The sequence below is a fragment of the Castor canadensis genome, chromosome X (genome assembly GCF_047511655.1).
Source record: "Castor canadensis chromosome X, mCasCan1.hap1v2, whole genome shotgun sequence".
Taxonomy (NCBI): Eukaryota; Metazoa; Chordata; class Mammalia; order Rodentia; family Castoridae; genus Castor; species Castor canadensis.
This window is the reverse complement of record NC_133405.1, coordinates 140,210,542-140,227,386: the sequence shown is the minus strand read 5'-3', so window position 1 is coordinate 140,227,386 and position 16,845 is coordinate 140,210,542. Positions and strand designations below refer to the sequence as shown.

Genomic DNA, 16,845 nt, shown 5'->3' with positions numbered 1-16,845 from the left:
GATATCAATGATGCACATGTATAGATAGCTATCTATAGATATACAGCTCCACCTTTTAATAAAACAACAATAAATGTTCCACAAAGAACATCTGATTACACTTTACATTGATGTTAAGTGTGAAGTAGGGGTCAAAATTGGTGAATCAGAAACTATTATTTTTGTCAATTTGATGTCTTTAAAGACACCTACTGGGATAGTATTCCTGAAGTACAAAGGCAGTGTCTCACATGCAATTTCTGGTCTAAAACGCAGAAATGGCTTTAAAATTCCAATTAGTAGGCATTTGAAAGTAGTGATTATTCTGTTTTCACTAAGAAAATACATATTTGATTGAGGAATTTCAGTATAATAAATACAGATATATCTTCAGTAAGTAATACCAATGTGATCTATTATAATCCCTTTTTAACAAGTCATTCAGTTTCACAACCTTTTCAGCATGTGGACATGCTAATATGTACTGGATATGGAGGCTCAGGCCTATAATCCCAGCACTCAGAAATTGAGGCAGGGGAATCAGGAGTCCAAAGCAGCCTGGGCTACTTAGTGAGTTCTCACCAGCCTTGACTACATAGTTACAGTCTATCTCAAGTAAACAAATAGATATGTCTTTTTCGGCTTTGAAGATACTTTTCTATTTTAAATCCTCAGTATTGTTTCTTTACTCAGGCTGTATTTATTTGCTCTAGTCCATATAACAGATTTATGCAGATTTATTTGTTATTGTTTCCTTACTCTCTGACAGCAAAAAAAAAAGCATCCTAAAATTTAAAATAGTTGAAGGACAACTCACTTTTGTCTTCATGATTCATTGTGTTGGGTGGTTGGTTTCTCTGATACTTTATCTGGTTTTGCTCAGGCAGTTGCACCCAGGGTTAACCCAGGGTTAGCTGGACTGAAGGGCCAAGTAGGAGACATCTGCCCTTGTTGCACTTGGTAAGGGCTATTTCCTAGGTAAGTCCATCTCCTCCATGTGGCCTTTCTTCCTATGGTTAGCTACACCAACTTTCTCACATTCCAAGAGTTGGAGGTTGGGGTTACAAGGCCACTTGATGTCTGGACTGAAGAACTGGTGCAGGTTGATTTCAACATATTCTATTAGGAAATGAAGTTCCAACCCAACCTGGAACCAAGACACTGAGAAATGGACTTGGAGGATCATGCCACAATGTCTCCCTAAACTATCATAAAAGCCTCCCATTTCTTAGATGGATATTCCATATTATGAATTGAGCTAAGAAAATAAGACAAAATTACATATCATAGACAGAGGCCTTTGTATAACAAGTTGAGGTAGTGGCACACATAGGTCACCTCTTTTCAGAAAGATAGAGACAAAATTTTAAGAAAACAAAAGGCAAAGTCAATATATAAAAAAAGTACACATGGCTAAAGAAAATCACAGCTTGGCATTTTTATGGTATTGTGGCTGGATTGAGCACAATATAAATGTAGTAACTGATATCCCCTTCTTCTTGGAAGAGTGGGCAGACAATTAAGTATTAATAGCAGCATTCTTGAAAACATCCAAGTGAACAATGCTTGGCTACTGTTTCTGTTTGTAATACTGTGTGTGGTAGTCTGAAGGTTTGAAACACTACTTGCATGCTCATTTCTTCCATGGAGCTCTCACCATTCAAACATAACAAAATTGGTGAAAAACCAGTTTTGCTTTTCTTCTGTCATCTATGTATGAATTCAACAGCTGTGCTTTTTGTTTTGGACTGTTTTACTGACGGTATTGAAAACATTTTTCACCTGAGGCTCATGAAGAGAGTGAGTACTTAGCTTGATGTCACTAATGAAAAGAAATCTATCTAACGAAGTACATTTCTTTGCAGAGCTGTGTCGTGCCATCTTTTAGGCCCTCTGCTGGAAAAGTGAAGTCTCAACTAATGCTTTCTAACCATATTTTCTTGTATTATAGAAGTAAGATGTCATTATATGACATCTATATGTATATAAAATATTTTGTGTCTGCTTTATGATATTTAGTATTGACTGCTTTATCTAAATAGCTGTTTTTAATTACATTACTTTAGAATATTTTCTTTCCTTCTGAAAATAATTTTTAAATGGTGCTAGGTTTGGGGGGATTCCAAGATGGTGGCTAGAGGGAGGAAGCAGAAAGCGAGCCTCCTATAGTGAAATCTTGGAGAGATGCCAGAGACACATTTTGCAGGCATAATCACTGAGAAAAGGCATAACTTTGACCCCTCCACACCTCCAACTGGCGCAGAGAATCTCCACTTCACGTTAAATGGAGAAACCAGGAGGGCCCCCCGGCCGCCAGTCGCTGGCGCCCAGATGGCTTGGGAAGACGTGGACCAGGTGAGCTTTGCGGTACCGCGGTACTCCCACAGACAAGCCTGGGCCAGAGCAGCATAGCCCCCTGGACAGACTGACCTCCACCCAGGGAAAAAAAAGAGAAACTGAGTAATAAGCAATAAGAACAAATAAGACACGTAGGAAAGAGGGTGGGGCGCACTGAGCGCCAAAGATTGGGGGAAGGGAATCCTTCCCGGGACTGTAACTAAACAAGCCAGGCAGGCCAGAGAGCCGCTGGCAGGAGCGGGAGTGCGTGCCCAGCAACCAGGAGTGGGAAAGCTTGTGAGAGTGGCGGAGGGAGGAAAACTCCACAGGAGAGGAGGGAAGACTCACTTCCCATGTGAGCTGTAAACAAACATGGCAGCTGGCAGGAGCAGCAGCACCACCCAGTAATCAGGAGCAGGAAAGCTTGTGAAAGAGGAGGTGGGAGGAAAACTTCACAGGAGAGGGGGGAAGACCCACCTCCCACATGAACTGTAAATAAACACACAGGCCTGAGAATGCAGGTGCAGTGTCACGTTTCCCGGTGCTTGGAAAGGGGAAAGCTTGTAGCAGAGGCTCATGCACGGAGAAATCTGAGCAAACAAAGCCTGCGGGACCAGGTGAGTGCTAAGCTCACCCCAGAGATCTGCATAAATAATGCCTCCAGCAACAGCAGGCTGACAGCAGCAGGCAATGAAGCCACAGTTGCAGATACCATTCTCAGAACTGTCTCCAGACTCTTTTTTTTTCTTTGTCTCTCTACCTTTGATGAGAGAACAACCAAATTACACCTGCAAGCTGAAAAACTTACTGAAACTGTATTGCATTTGAACTTGGGACACTTGGTGGGGTTCTTTTTGTGCGTGTGTGGGTAGTTTTGTTCTTCTTTATGTATCCCCTTTGATGAGACAACTACAGAACAACATCTGAGGCACCATCTCCAGGATTGGAGACTGAGACTTCACTGCATTTGAACTTGGAGGTTTCTTGGGTTTTTGGTTTTTTTAAATTTTCTATTTTTTCATTTAATTTTAATACATTTTTATAAATAGATTTTTCTTTCATTTACTTATTTTTTATTTTTATTCTTACCTTTATTTTTTTATTTTTGATTTTCAATCCTCTCTCTGACTCTCTAATGTCTGTTCAGCTTACTGTCGATTAGTACACTAAAGCTCCCTGTTTATACCTTTGAAATCTTGTCTGACACCTTGTTCTGTTTTCTCCCTCCAGTCTGTGTATTTGTTTTTCGCATTTCTTTAACTTCTTGCTTTCCATCTCAGCTCACCCTGCCATTCTAAATATTACCATTGTTATTATTACAAGCTAGGAAATACTTAATTGCACGCAGTACAGGGACAGTAACAACACCAAAGACAATGATGGGAAGACAGAAAAAACAGGGAAACCAGTTTCCCCACAGCAAAAAAGTTAGTACAGGAACCAGAGGGGAATGAAGAAAACAGGTACTCAGATCCAGACTCCAAAAAAATGAAGATAAACTATGCCAAAGGACCCAATGAAGCCCACAAGAATAATTTAAAAGAAGACATACTACAAGTACTCAATGAGAATTTCATAGAGATGATACTGGATAGAGTCAACCAAAATGTACAGGAGACACTCAAGAAATTCCAAGACAACAAAAATAGAGAATTTGAAAAAACAAAAGAAGAAATAAAGGAAACCATAGAAGCACTGTATAAACACCAAAGTGAAAGAGAAAACACGAGAATAAACAGATAAATGAACTCAGGACAAAAATAGACAACATTAAAGAGGAAAACAGCCAGGATATGGAAAACCTCAGAAAAAAAGAACGAAACAGAACTGCAAAACAAAATGGAAGGCCAATCCAGCAGAATAGAACAAACAGAAGACAGAATCTCAGAACTCGAAGAAGAAATGGTAATTAAAGGAAAAACAAAAGAACAATTAATTAAACAACTGAAGACCTGTGAAAAGAAAATGCAAGAACTCACTGACTCCACCAAAAGACCAAACCTGAGAATCATGGGCATCGAAGAAGGAGAAGAGGTGCAAGCTAAGGGAATGTGTAATATATTCAACAAAATAATAACGGAAACTTTCCCAAATCTAGAGAAAGATATACCCATACAGATGCAAGAGGCCTCCAGGACACCAAACAGACCAGATCAAAATAGAACTACCCCACGACATATCACCATTAAAACAACAAGTTCAGAAACTAAGGAAGGAATGTTGAAGGCTGTAAGAGAGAAAAAAACAAATAACATACAAAGGTAAACCCATGAAAATCACAGCAGACTTCTCAACAGAAACATTAAAAGCAAGAAGAGTGTGGGGTGAGGTCTTCCAGGCACTGAATGAAAACAACTTCAACCCCAGGATACTCTACCCAGCAAAACTATCATTCAAAATAGATGGAGCAATAAAAGTCTTCCATGATAAGCAGAAAGAAAAACAAAATGTCACCACAAAGCCACCACTACAAAGGAATCTTCAAGGGATTCTGCACACAGAAAGTGAAACCCAACTTAACCATGAAAAGACAGGCAGCACCAAACCATAGGAAAAGAAAAAGCAAGACAGTAGAGAGTAACCTCAACTTAGGTACACACAATCAAACCTGCAAACAACTAAGACAACTAAATGACAGGAATCACCACATACCTATCAGTACTAACGCTTAATGTTAACGGACTTAATTCACCCATCAAAAGGCACTGCTTGATGAAATGGATTAAAAAGGAAGATCCAACAATTTGTTGCTTACAGGAGACCCATCTCATCAACAGAAATAAGCATAGGCTTAGGATGAAAGGCTGGAAGAAGATTTACCAAGCCAATGGCCCCCCAAAACAGGCAGGAGTAGCAATACTTATCTCTGACAAAGTAGACTCCAAACCTACATTGATCAAATGAGATAAAGAAGGACATTTCATACTAATAAAAGGGGAAATAGATCAAAAGGAAATAATAATTATCAACCTGTATGCACCCAATGTCAAGGCACCCAATTTCATCAAACATACCCCGAAAGACCTAAAAGCATATATAAACGCCAACACAGTGGTTGTGGGAGACTTTAACACCCCATTATCATCAATAGATAGGTCATGCAATCAAAAATCAATAAAGAAATCCAAGATCTATAATATGCAATAGATTAAATGGACCTAGATGATGTCTACAGAACAGTTCATCCAACTTCTACACAATATACATTCTTCTCAACAGCCCATGGAACCTTCTCCAAAATAGGTCATATCCTAGGGCACAAACCAAGTCTCAGCAAATATAAGAAAATAGAAATTATACCGTGCATACTATCTGATCACAATGCAGTAAAAGTAGAACTCAACAAAAGTAAAGACAAAAAACATGCAAACAGCTGGAAACTAAATAACTCATTACTTAATGAAGAATGGATCATTGATGAAATAAAAGAGGAAATTAAAAAGTTCCTGGATGTCAAGGAAAATGAAAACACAACCTACCAGAACCTATGGGACACAGCTAAGGCAGTCCTGAGAGGAAAGTTTATAGCCATGAGTGCATATATTAAAAAGACTGAAAGATCCCAAATCAATGACCTAATGATACATCTCAAACTCCTAGAAAAACAAGAATAAGCAAATCCCAAAACAAATAGAAGGAGAGAAATAATAAAAATAAGAGCTGAAATCAATGAAATAGAAACCAAAAAACCCATACAAAGAATTAATGAAACAAAAAGTTGGTTCTTTGAAAAAATAAACAAGAATGATAGACCTTTGGCAAACCTGACTAAAATGAGGAGATAAAAAACCCAAATTAGTAGAATCAGGAATGCAAAAGGGGAGATAACAACAAGCTCCATGGGAAGTCCAGGAAATCATCAGAGACTACTTTGAGAAGCTATATTCAAATAAATTTGAAAATCTTAAAGAAATGGACAGATTTCTAGATACATATGACCATCCAAAACTGAACCAAGAGGAAATTAATTACCTGAATACATCTATAACACAAAATGAAATTGAAGCAGCAATCAAGAGTCTCCCCAAAAAGAAAAGTGCCGGACCTGATGGATTCTCTGCTGAATTCTATCAACCTTTAAAGAACTGATACCAACCCTCCTTAAACTGTTCCACAAAATAGAAAGGGAAGGAAAACTGCCAAACACATTTTATGAAGCCACTATTACACTTATCCCAAAACCAGGCAAAGACACCTCCAAAAAGGAGAACTATAGGCCAATCTCCTTAATGAACATTGACGCAAAAATCCTCAACAAAATAATGGCAAACTGAATTCAACAACACATCAAAAAGATTATTCACCACGACCAAGTAGGCTTCATCCCAGGGATGCAGGGGTGGTTCGACATACGAAAATCAATAAATGTAATAAACCAAATTAACAGAAGCAAAGACAAATCCACTTGATCATCTCAATAGATGCAGAAAAAGTCTTTGATAAGATCCAACACCATTTCATGCTAAAAGCTCTAAGAAAACTAGGAATAGAAGGAAACTACCTCAACATTATAAAAGCTATATATGACAAACCTACAGCCAGCATTATACTTAATGGAGAAAAACTGAAACCATTCCCTCTAAAATCAGGAACCAGACAAGGATGCCCACTATCACCACTCCTATTCAACATAGTACTGGAATTCCTAGCCAGAGCAATTAGGCAAGAAGAAGGAATAAAAGGAATACAAATAGGTAAAGAAACTGTCAAAATATCCCTATTTGCAGAAGACATGATCCTATACCTTAAAGACCCAAAAAACTCTACTCAGAAGATTCTAGACATCATCAATAGCTATAGCAAGGTAGCAGGATATAAAATTAACATAGAAAAATCATTAGCATTTCTATACACTAACAATGAGCAAACGGAAAAAGAATGCATGAAAACAATTCCATTTACAATAGCCTCAAAAAAAATCAAATACCTAGGTGTAAACCTAACAAAAGATGTGAAAGACCTCTACAAGGAAAACTATACACTTCTGAAGAAAGAGATTGAGGAAGACTATAGAAAGTGGAGAGATCTCCCATGCTTATGGATTGGTAGAATCAACATGGTAAAAATGTCGATACTCCCAAAAGTAATCTACATGTTTAATGCAATTCCCATCAAAATTCCAATGACATTCATTAAAGAGATCGAAAAATCTACCATGAAATTTATATGGAAACACAGGAAGCCACGAAAAGCCAAGGCAATACTCAGTCAAAAGAACAATGCTGGAGGTATCGCGATACCTGACTTCAAACTATATTACAAAGCAGTAGCAATAAAAACAGCATGGTACCGGCACAAAAACAGACATGAAGACCAGTGGAACAGAATAGAGGACCCAGATATTTAGCCACACAACTATAACCAACTTGTCTTTGACAAAGGAGCTAAAAATATACGATAGAGAAATAGCAGCCTCTTCAACAAAAACTGCTGGGAAAACTGGTTAGCAGTCTGCAAAAAACTGAAACTACATCCATGTTTATCACCCTATACCAAGATTAACTCAAAATGGATCAAGGATCTTAATATCAGACCACAAACTCTAAAGTTGATACAGGAAAGAGTAGGAAATACTCTGGAATTAGTAGGTATAGGTAAGAACTTTCTGAATGAAACCCCAGCAGCACAACAACTAAGAGATAGCATAGATAAATGGGACATCATAAAGCTAAAAAGCTTCTGTTCATCAAAAGAAATGGTCTCTAAACTGAAGAGAACACCCACAGAGTGGGAGAAAATATTTGCCAGCTACACATCAGACAAAGGACTGATAACCAGAATATATAGGGAACTTAAAAAACTAAATTTTCCCAAAACTAATGAACCAATAAAGAAATGGGCAAGTGAACTAAACAGAACTTTCTCAAAAGAAGAAATTCAAATGGCCAAAAATACACAAGAAAAAATGCTCACCATCTCTAGCAATAAAGGAAATGCAAATTAAAACCGCACTAAGATTCCACCTCACCCCTGTTAGAATAGCCATCATCAGCAACGCCACCACCAACAGGTGTTGGCGAGGATGCGGGGAAAAAGTCCCTCTTACACCGTTGGTGGGAATGTAAACTAGTACAACCACTCTGGAAAAAAATTTGGAGGCTACTTAAAAAGCTAGACATCAATCTACCATTTGATCCAGCGATACCACTCTTGGGGATATACCCAAAAGACTGTGACACAGGTGACTCCAGAGGCACCCGCACACCCATGTTTATTGCAGCACTATTCACAATAGCCAAGTTATGGAAACAGCCAAGATGCCCCACCACTGACGAATGGATTAAGAAAATGTGGTACCTATACACAATGGAATTTTATGCAGCCATGAAGAAGAATGAAATGTTATCATTCACTGGTAAATGGATGGAATTGGAGAACATCATTCTGAGTGAGGTTAGCCTGGCCCAGAAGACCAAAAATCGTATGTTCTCCCTCATGTGCGGACAGTAGATCAAGGGCAAACACAACAATGGGATTGGACTTTGAGCACATGATAAAAGCGAGAGCACACAAGGGAGGAGTGAGGAGAGGTAAGACACCTAAAAAATTAGCTAGCATTTGTTGCCCTTAACGCAGAGAAACTAAAGCAGATACCTTAAAAGCAACTGAGGCCAATAGGAAAAGGGGACCAGGAACTAGAGAAAAGGTTAGGTCAAGAAGAATTAACCTAGAAGGTAACACACACGCACAGAAAATCAATGTGAGCCAACTCCCTGTATAGCTATCCTTATCTCAACCAGCAAAACCCCTTGTTCCTTCCTATTATAGCTTATACTCTCTCTACAACAAAATTAGAAATAAGGGCAAAATAGTTTCTGCTGGGTATTGAGGGGGTGGGGGGAGAGGGAGGGGGCGGAGTGGGTGGTAAGGGAGGGGGTGGGGGCAGGGGGGAGAAATGACCCAAGCCTTGTATGCACATATGAATAATAAAAGAAAAAAATAGATAAATCGAAAAAAAAATGGTGCTAGGTTCAATAACACTAACACAAAAGAATCCTAAGAGGAAATGAGAAATCTCTTTCTGGAGCTTACTGAGCACAAAAAGAAAGCAGAAGAAAAATTGTCAATGCATAGAAACATACTATGCACAAGTTACACCTAGGTTGTGCACAATCAACACATTGCACTTCACACATTGTAACCAAGAAAAGCAGAACCACCAAAAGCACACCTCCAATTCATCCCAAGTGTGACCACTCCTCACCTCCATGATCATTTTAGAGCAAGCCTCCATCATATTTCATCTGGTGATGGCTACAAAAATCACTGAAATATTTGGCAAATATTTTACTTTATCTCTTCTTTATAATGAGCCAAAATCCTATCAAAATCCTATGTTTGCTCTTCTCCCTCCATTTATATTTTATTTCTATCTAATTGCTTGTGATATCTGTTCAAGCCCAGGTCTTTGAGAGACTCTCTTATCCTTACCATGCACTGCAGGTCAGAGCTGATAGTAAACAAACACAAAGGAAAGGAGGCTGGGTATTGTGTAAGTGAGATCTTTGCCACCTTCTACATCTCACAACGCAAGCAAGTTGGATGAGGAAGACAGTTCCTAAGGGCACCTTAGTCTGGTAGGTTTGGAAGAAGGTAGGCCCTGAGGATTACAGAGAAAATAAATTTTAATGATCCATCTGGAAATGTTACATTTAGTGAGTCCCAAAATGCTAGCCGCATCTTTTGGGGACCAGAATAAATGGGAGCGATTCTGAACAGGGTCCGTAAACCAGGGAAAGTTCAGTTTATAATGCCCAAGAACTGATATGCTTTGGCCCTGAGCTATGGAGGAATTTGTTGCTCTTCTCAGTGGTGGTGCTGAGGACCTAAGGTTAACAAGAGTGATGGGGCTATCTGGCATATAGGGAAGAAGGTGAACAAAAGTCGTGGTAGTTGAGTGTAGCCAAAAGTCACAACTAGGATATAACACTGAGCAACCAGGAACTCACAGTTTTGCTTGGCTGTGTGGTTCACTTCCCTTTCTGCTTTACATATTGGATCCCATATGCCACAACAATGAAGAGTAACAACAAATGACCCCATTGCAATATATAGTCTCATTCAATGTGTCATTGGCTTAGAAACATACTATGCACAAGTTAAACCAATATGTACAGTTTTGATCTTCTAGGTAACCTGCTCATTTCTGAGGACTCCTTCAAACAGCATTAAAATTTTAATCCTCTTTCCCTCCTTCTGCCTTCCAATTCACTAAGGGACACCTCCCATCCTTCTGAACTTAATATCAGAGATGATCCTTCATTGTATCCTTTTGCCATTCCAATGCAAATTTACAGGCCAAGTCATTCTTACTGCACAGTTGGTTGATACATCCTCAGAGTTGCCATTTTTGTTCTGTCAGACATCATGGCCCACTGTTGACCTGAATTTCTGTGTCCACTCCAAGAATATTGGTGCAAAGGTTGTCATAGTCAAAATGTGGTGAGTTAGTATCACAAAGTAAAATAGAATATATTCCAGAAATTGCCCAAAGAGATATGGCCCATTGTGAACTTTATTTCAGAAAAATCATGTAAGCAATGAAAGCCAGGAAGAGAGCTCCCACACCTCTGGGCTCCTATTGATTGTGGGGCAGCATCAGTCCTGCTTTCCCAGAGTGTCTAATGTCAACTTGTTTATTATGGAGTTTGTTTGTCAACAAATGGCAGGTCTGTGACATAACAACTTACAGAATACTAACTTTGAGGTCACAGTGTCTAGGTAGTAAATCTTTTCACTCATATTTATGAAGCTAATCCTATTCTATGCTCTGAAAGATCAGTTTTGGGAAAACTCAAATGATTCCTCTGTTCAATAACTTTTTCAGCTCGTTGAGGACACAAAACTATAATTCACCAGGAATTATGAAATGAAAATGATCACAAGACAGGTAGAGGTCTATGTTGTGTCATATACACGAGATGCTAAAGATGTGGTTTCAGCAAGCAGAAGGGACCATGAGTGTCCTGTAGGGAAAAATGGTGAGCTGAGGGATGATGACCTAAATCTTTCAATCCAGCCTTACCATACTCATTCCAGAAAATATCATCTTCTGTCTTTTTCATGCCAATATTTTCACAGGATTCTGCTGAAGGAATCCACTGGCCCTGCAAGCTGAAATGCACCCATGCTTCCAAAAGCATCTCCTTCCCAGCAAGGCCACCTTGATTATCAGATTCATGTATGACAGTTTTGAAAACACCACTCTGGCAAAAGTTACACTGACATTTTATCAAACACCATGAACATGGAGGATGGAACAGTAGGAATGCAAGTATGGGACACAATAGGTCAAGAGTGCTCAGGAGCTTGGTTCTTGGATGCATATTTGACTTTGGCGAGTGCTGTTTATGACATTACATATGGTAACTCATATGAGTGACCTACCAGAATTTCCAGAATTTCAATTTAATTTTCTCATGCATTCTATGCTTTAATTGAATGTTTTCATTATCTTCTTTAGTTCATTCAACTGTTTGTATTCTTTGAAGTATTTATTGGTACCTTTTAATTTTGATATGACCTATCAAAATTATATCATACTTATAATCATTCTTTTAATTTTTTTGATGTTTTATGTACTTCTCAGTCATTAGAGTCCATTATTATGGAACTATGATTTTTGGAGGAGTCAAGTTGCTTGTTTTTTCATATTAATTGTGTTTCTTCATTGTGATTTATGCATCTAAGGCCAAGTCATTGGTTTAAGGTTGTCATCCTATGAATTCTTTTTGTTGAAGTACTCTCAATTTTTTTGTCAAGACTTGGTAGTGTAGGGTTAGGTACTGTTTCACACCACTGGACATGGTGTGTAGCTTGTTATCCACACATTCATCATGTGATCATGTCAATGACCCAGTCCCAGCATCCCTAGAGGGCTGGGGGTGTGGCTCAAGTTGTGAGTGACTGTTTAGCAAGAAAATGTCACTGAGTTCAAACACCAATACTGCCAAGAAGAAGAATTTAAAAAGAAAAAGAAAGAAAGAAAGAAAGAGACAAAGAATAAAGAAAGAAAGGAAGAATGAAAACAAAACCAAACAAAATTACATGGAAACTCTCGCATTTCATGATTTATAAGTTGGTATTTTATGTGGTCTGAGGGAAGGGAGGACTGGTTGACTCTCAGTTATTTGCTTTAGGTATGCATTTAATATAGAAGTTTCCATTTTTTGTGTACTGTGATCCACTGTTGGACTCAAGGAGCTTTGCAGTGTATGGGCTGAATATGTACTCACTTATTCCAGCCCTTTGCAACCCTCCCCCATTTGTGCCCTAAAGAACAGGAAGCATTAAAGTTTAGGACCTTATGATAAATTTATCAGCAAGTGGGGTAAGTAACCTAGCACTGAGTTCTATCCTAGAGGGGAAGAACTGGAGATCCCTAACAATTTGCATGATGGTCTTAGTGCATTCAGACTTTGCTAGCAGTTAGCTACCCTGTGTAAGGTCAGAGGCTGAAGAAATCAAGTGAACTGAAAGAACTTTTGTCAGTTTTACATGGCAACAAGCATTTTGAGCAGAGAGGAAGCTCTGGAGCCATCTGGAAGCCACAGGATGAACCTCTGTTTCTACAGTCATATCAGGTTATAGGATTTACTCCTTGAAGAAGAGGGGAGCACATAGGGTCCACACCCATTGCACCTTCACTGCCCAAGCCCCGTATTTCTTAAACTCCTCAGTGAGTTCACATCACACTGACTCTCTCCAGGAAGTCTCTTCATACTTCCTAAATTCCTCATTGCAACAAAACCCTGAGCTTGGATAAATGTTATTCCCTTCTGTCTTCTCTTCCTCCTGTATGTACTTACTGCCACACTGTAATATTTAGAAAGCATTTGGATTATGGTTTTGAACAGACAAATGTTTTCAAATAATCATTATGCAAAATACCTATGGTATGGAGAAGTATAGTACTTTTATAACAAAATATCATTGATAAAGATAATATTTGACACTTCAGATTTATTTTCATATGGCATGTCATGCATCAATTCAATGTAGAAAAAAATAAAACTAAGCAGGTGCACAGTCAAAAGGACCATCTGGGGACACCCAGCCATTTGGAGTAAGAGCTGTGTGGTTTCTGATCTAGCTACAAACTTTCAGTGAATTAAGTAATTAGACAAGTGCTGATCAAGTAAATTTTCTAGGATAATATGGATGATTCTGTTGTGCCATTTGCTATATATACCTATTGAGGACTTGAAATGTACCTAGCATAACTGAAGAACAAATCATTTAATTTCATTATACTTTGATTGAGAAATATGCTGCTGGTTTTTCTTTAATATATAGGATCATGTTGTCTGCAGATAGGGATATTTTGACAGTTTCTTGACCTATTTTTATTCCTTTTATTTCTTCATATTGCCTAAATGCTCTGGGTAGGAGTTCCAGGACTATATTGAATAGAAGTGGGAATAGTGGGCACCTATGTCTCATTCCTGATTTTAGGGGATATGGTTTCAATTTTTTTCCATTAACTATGATGCTGTCTATAGGTTTGTCGTGTATAGCCTTTACAACGTTGAGGTACAGTCGTTGTATTCCTAGTTTTCTTAGAGCTTTTATTATGAAGTGGTGTTGAAGAATTTTTCTGTAACTATTGAGATGATCAGGTGGTTTTTGTCTTTGCTTCTATTAACGTGCTGTATCACATTTATAGATTTGCCTATATTTAATCATGTCTGGATCCCTGGGATTAAGCGACTTGGTCATAACGAATGATCTTTCTCATGTGTTTTTGTATTCAGTTTATCCTTAATTTATGGAGGATTTTTACATCGATGTTCATTAAGAAGATTGGCTGATAGTTCTCTTTTTTTGGAGGTGTCTTTGTCTGGTGTTTGGATGGGTGTACTACTGACTTCATTAAATGAGGTAGGTAATGATGCTTGTCTTTCTATTTCATGGAACAATTTAAGGTGGGTTCATATTAGTTTCTGTTTAATGGTCTGAGAGAATTCAGCAGAGAATCCAACAGGTCCTGGAATTCTTTTTTGGGGGGAGACTCTTTACTGTTGCTTCAATTTTACTTTGTGTTGTAGATCTATTCAGGTGATTAATATCCTCTTGGTTCAATTTTGGATGGTGATAAGAATCTAGAAGTTTGTCCATTTCTTCAAGATTTTTCAAATTTATTAGAATAGACGTTCTCAAAATGGTCTCTGATGATTTATTGGATTTAATGGTGTTTGTTGTTATCTCCCCTTCTGCAAAAGGAGAAACAAAACAAAAACAAACAAATTTGGTTTTTTCTCCTCATTTTAGTCAGGTTGGCCAGGAGTCTGTCAATCTTATTTACTTCTTTTAAAGAAACAACTTTTTGTTTCATTGATTCTTTGTACAGTTTTTGTTGTTGTTTCTATTTCATTGATTTCAGATCATATTATTTTTATTTCTCTTCTTCTGCTTGTTTCAGGATATGCTTGTTCTTGTTTTTCCAGGAGTTTGAGATATAGCATTGAGTCATTGATTTGAGATCTTTCTGTACTTTTAATATGTGCACTCATGGCTATAAACTTTTCTTAGGACTGCCTGTGCTGTGTGCCATAGGTTCTGGTAGGTCGTGTTTTCATTTTCATTAGTTTCCAGAAATGTTTTATTTTATTCTTCTGTGTCATCAATGACCCATTGATCATTGAGCAATGTGTTTTTCAGCCTCCAGTTGTTGGCATGTTTTCTACTATTGCTTTTCTTGTTGAGTTCTAGTTTTAATGCATTGTGATCAGCTAGAATGCAGGAGATTATTTCTATTTTCTTATATTTGATGAGTCTTACTTTGTGCCCAAAGATATGATCAGTTTTGGAGAAAGTCTCATGAGCTTCTGAGAAGAATGTGTATCAAGCAGAAGTTGGATGAAATGTTCTGTAGACATCAGCTAGGTCCATTTGATCTATAGTGTGATTTGTTAGTCTATTTCTTAATTGATTTTTTGTTTGGATGGTCTATCTATTGGTGATAGGGGGTTGTTAAAGTCTCCCACTACCACTGTGTTGGAATCTATATATGTTTTTAGCTCCTTCAGAGTGTGTTTGATGAAATTGAGTGCATTGACATTGGGTGCATATAGGTTGATAATTGTTATTTCCTTTTGGTGTATTTCCCATTTAATTAGTATGGAGTATCCTTCTTTATCTTGTTTGATCAATGTAAGTTTGAATTCTATTTTGTCTGAGACAAGTATTGCTACTCCTGCCTGTTTTGGGGGGGCCATTGGATTGGTATGTCTTCTTCCAGCCCTTCACCCTAAGTCAGTGCTTGTTTCTGTCGATGAGATGGGTCTCCTGTAAGCAACAGATTTCTGGATCTTCCTTTTTAATCCTGTTTACCAAATAGTCTTTTATGGGGGAGTTGAATCCATTAATATTCAGTGTTAGTATTGATAGGTATGTGGTTTTTCCTGTCATTTATTTTTTGTTGTTGTTGAAGGTTTGCTTGTCTGCAGTTGAATCAGTGTTACTCTCTGATTCCTTGTCTGGAACTCTCCTGTGGTTTGCTATTGCATATCCTTTCATGGTTTTGTTTGCTTTCATTTTCTGTATTCAGAATTTCTTGAAGAATCTTTTGTAGTGGTGACTTAGTGGTTATATAGTGTTTTAGTTTCTGCTTATCATGGAAGATTTTTATTGTTCCATCTATTTTGATTGATAGTTTTACTAGGTACAGTATCCTAGGGTTGAAGTTATTTTCATTCTGTGCCCAGAATATCTCACTCCATGCTCTTCTTACTTTTCAGATTTCCATTGAGAAATCTTCTGCAATTTTGATGGGTTTACCTTTATATGTTACTTGTTCTTTCTCTTTTATAGCCTTCAATATTATTTCTTTATTCTCTGTGCTTGTTGTTTTAATGATAATGTGTCATGGGTAGTTCTATTTTGGTCAAGTCCTTGGTGTCCTGGTGGCTTCCTGTACCTGAATGGTCATAGCTTTCTCTAGAATTGGAAAATTTTCTGTTATTATTTTTTTGAATATACTGTGAATTCCTTTTTGTTGCACCTCTTCTCCTTTTTCAATGCCCATGATTCTGAGGTTTGGTCTTTTGATGGAGTCAGAGAGTTCTTGCTTATTCCTTTCACAGGCCTTGTGTTGTTTGAGTAATAGTTCTCCAGCTTTTCCGTTAATTTCCATTTAATCTTCAAGTTCTGAGATTCTCTGTTCTGCTCTTGTTCTAGTCTGCTGGAGTGGCCTTCCATTGTGTTTTGTAATTTTGCTTCATTCTTTTTTCTGAGATTTTCCATGTCATGCGACACTTCCTCTTTAATATTGTCTATTTTGTCTTTAATTTGATTACTTCTCTGTTTATAGTGTTTGCTGTTTCTCTTTGGTGTTTACTTAGGGCTCCTAAAATTTCGTATAGTTCCTCCTGTGTCTTCTCATATTCTTTATTTTGGTTATCTTTGAATTTCTTGAGTTACTAGACATGTGGGCTTCTTTGGGTTTCTTGGCATAGTTTATCTTTATTTTCTTGGATTCTGTAACTGGGTGTCAGTTTTTCATTTCCCTCTGAATGCTGTATTAAATTA

General features: G+C 37.8%; 2 protein-coding genes across 9 annotated transcripts in view; one reads left to right on the top strand and one right to left on the bottom strand.

Annotated features, from left to right (window-relative positions):
• The window catches only part of LOC141419803 (uncharacterized), a 632,676-nt gene that overhangs the window by 352,230 nt on the left and 263,601 nt on the right, over positions 1 to 16,845 (bottom strand). The window lies entirely within an intron of this gene.
• Positions 14,013 to 16,845, top strand: part of LOC141419900 (eukaryotic translation initiation factor 1A, Y-chromosomal-like) — a 38,929-nt gene continuing 36,096 nt past the window's right edge. For all 8 annotated transcript variants that reach the window (XR_012444630.1, XR_012444629.1, XM_074064127.1 and 5 more), the window contains exon 1: positions 14,013 to 14,196. Coding sequence is in view for 3 of the 8 variants with exons in the window: in XM_074064127.1 (XP_073920228.1) it covers positions 14,167 to 14,196 (30 nt within the window). In the remaining 5 variants the exon portion in view is untranslated. The remainder of the gene's footprint in view (positions 14,197 to 16,845) is intronic.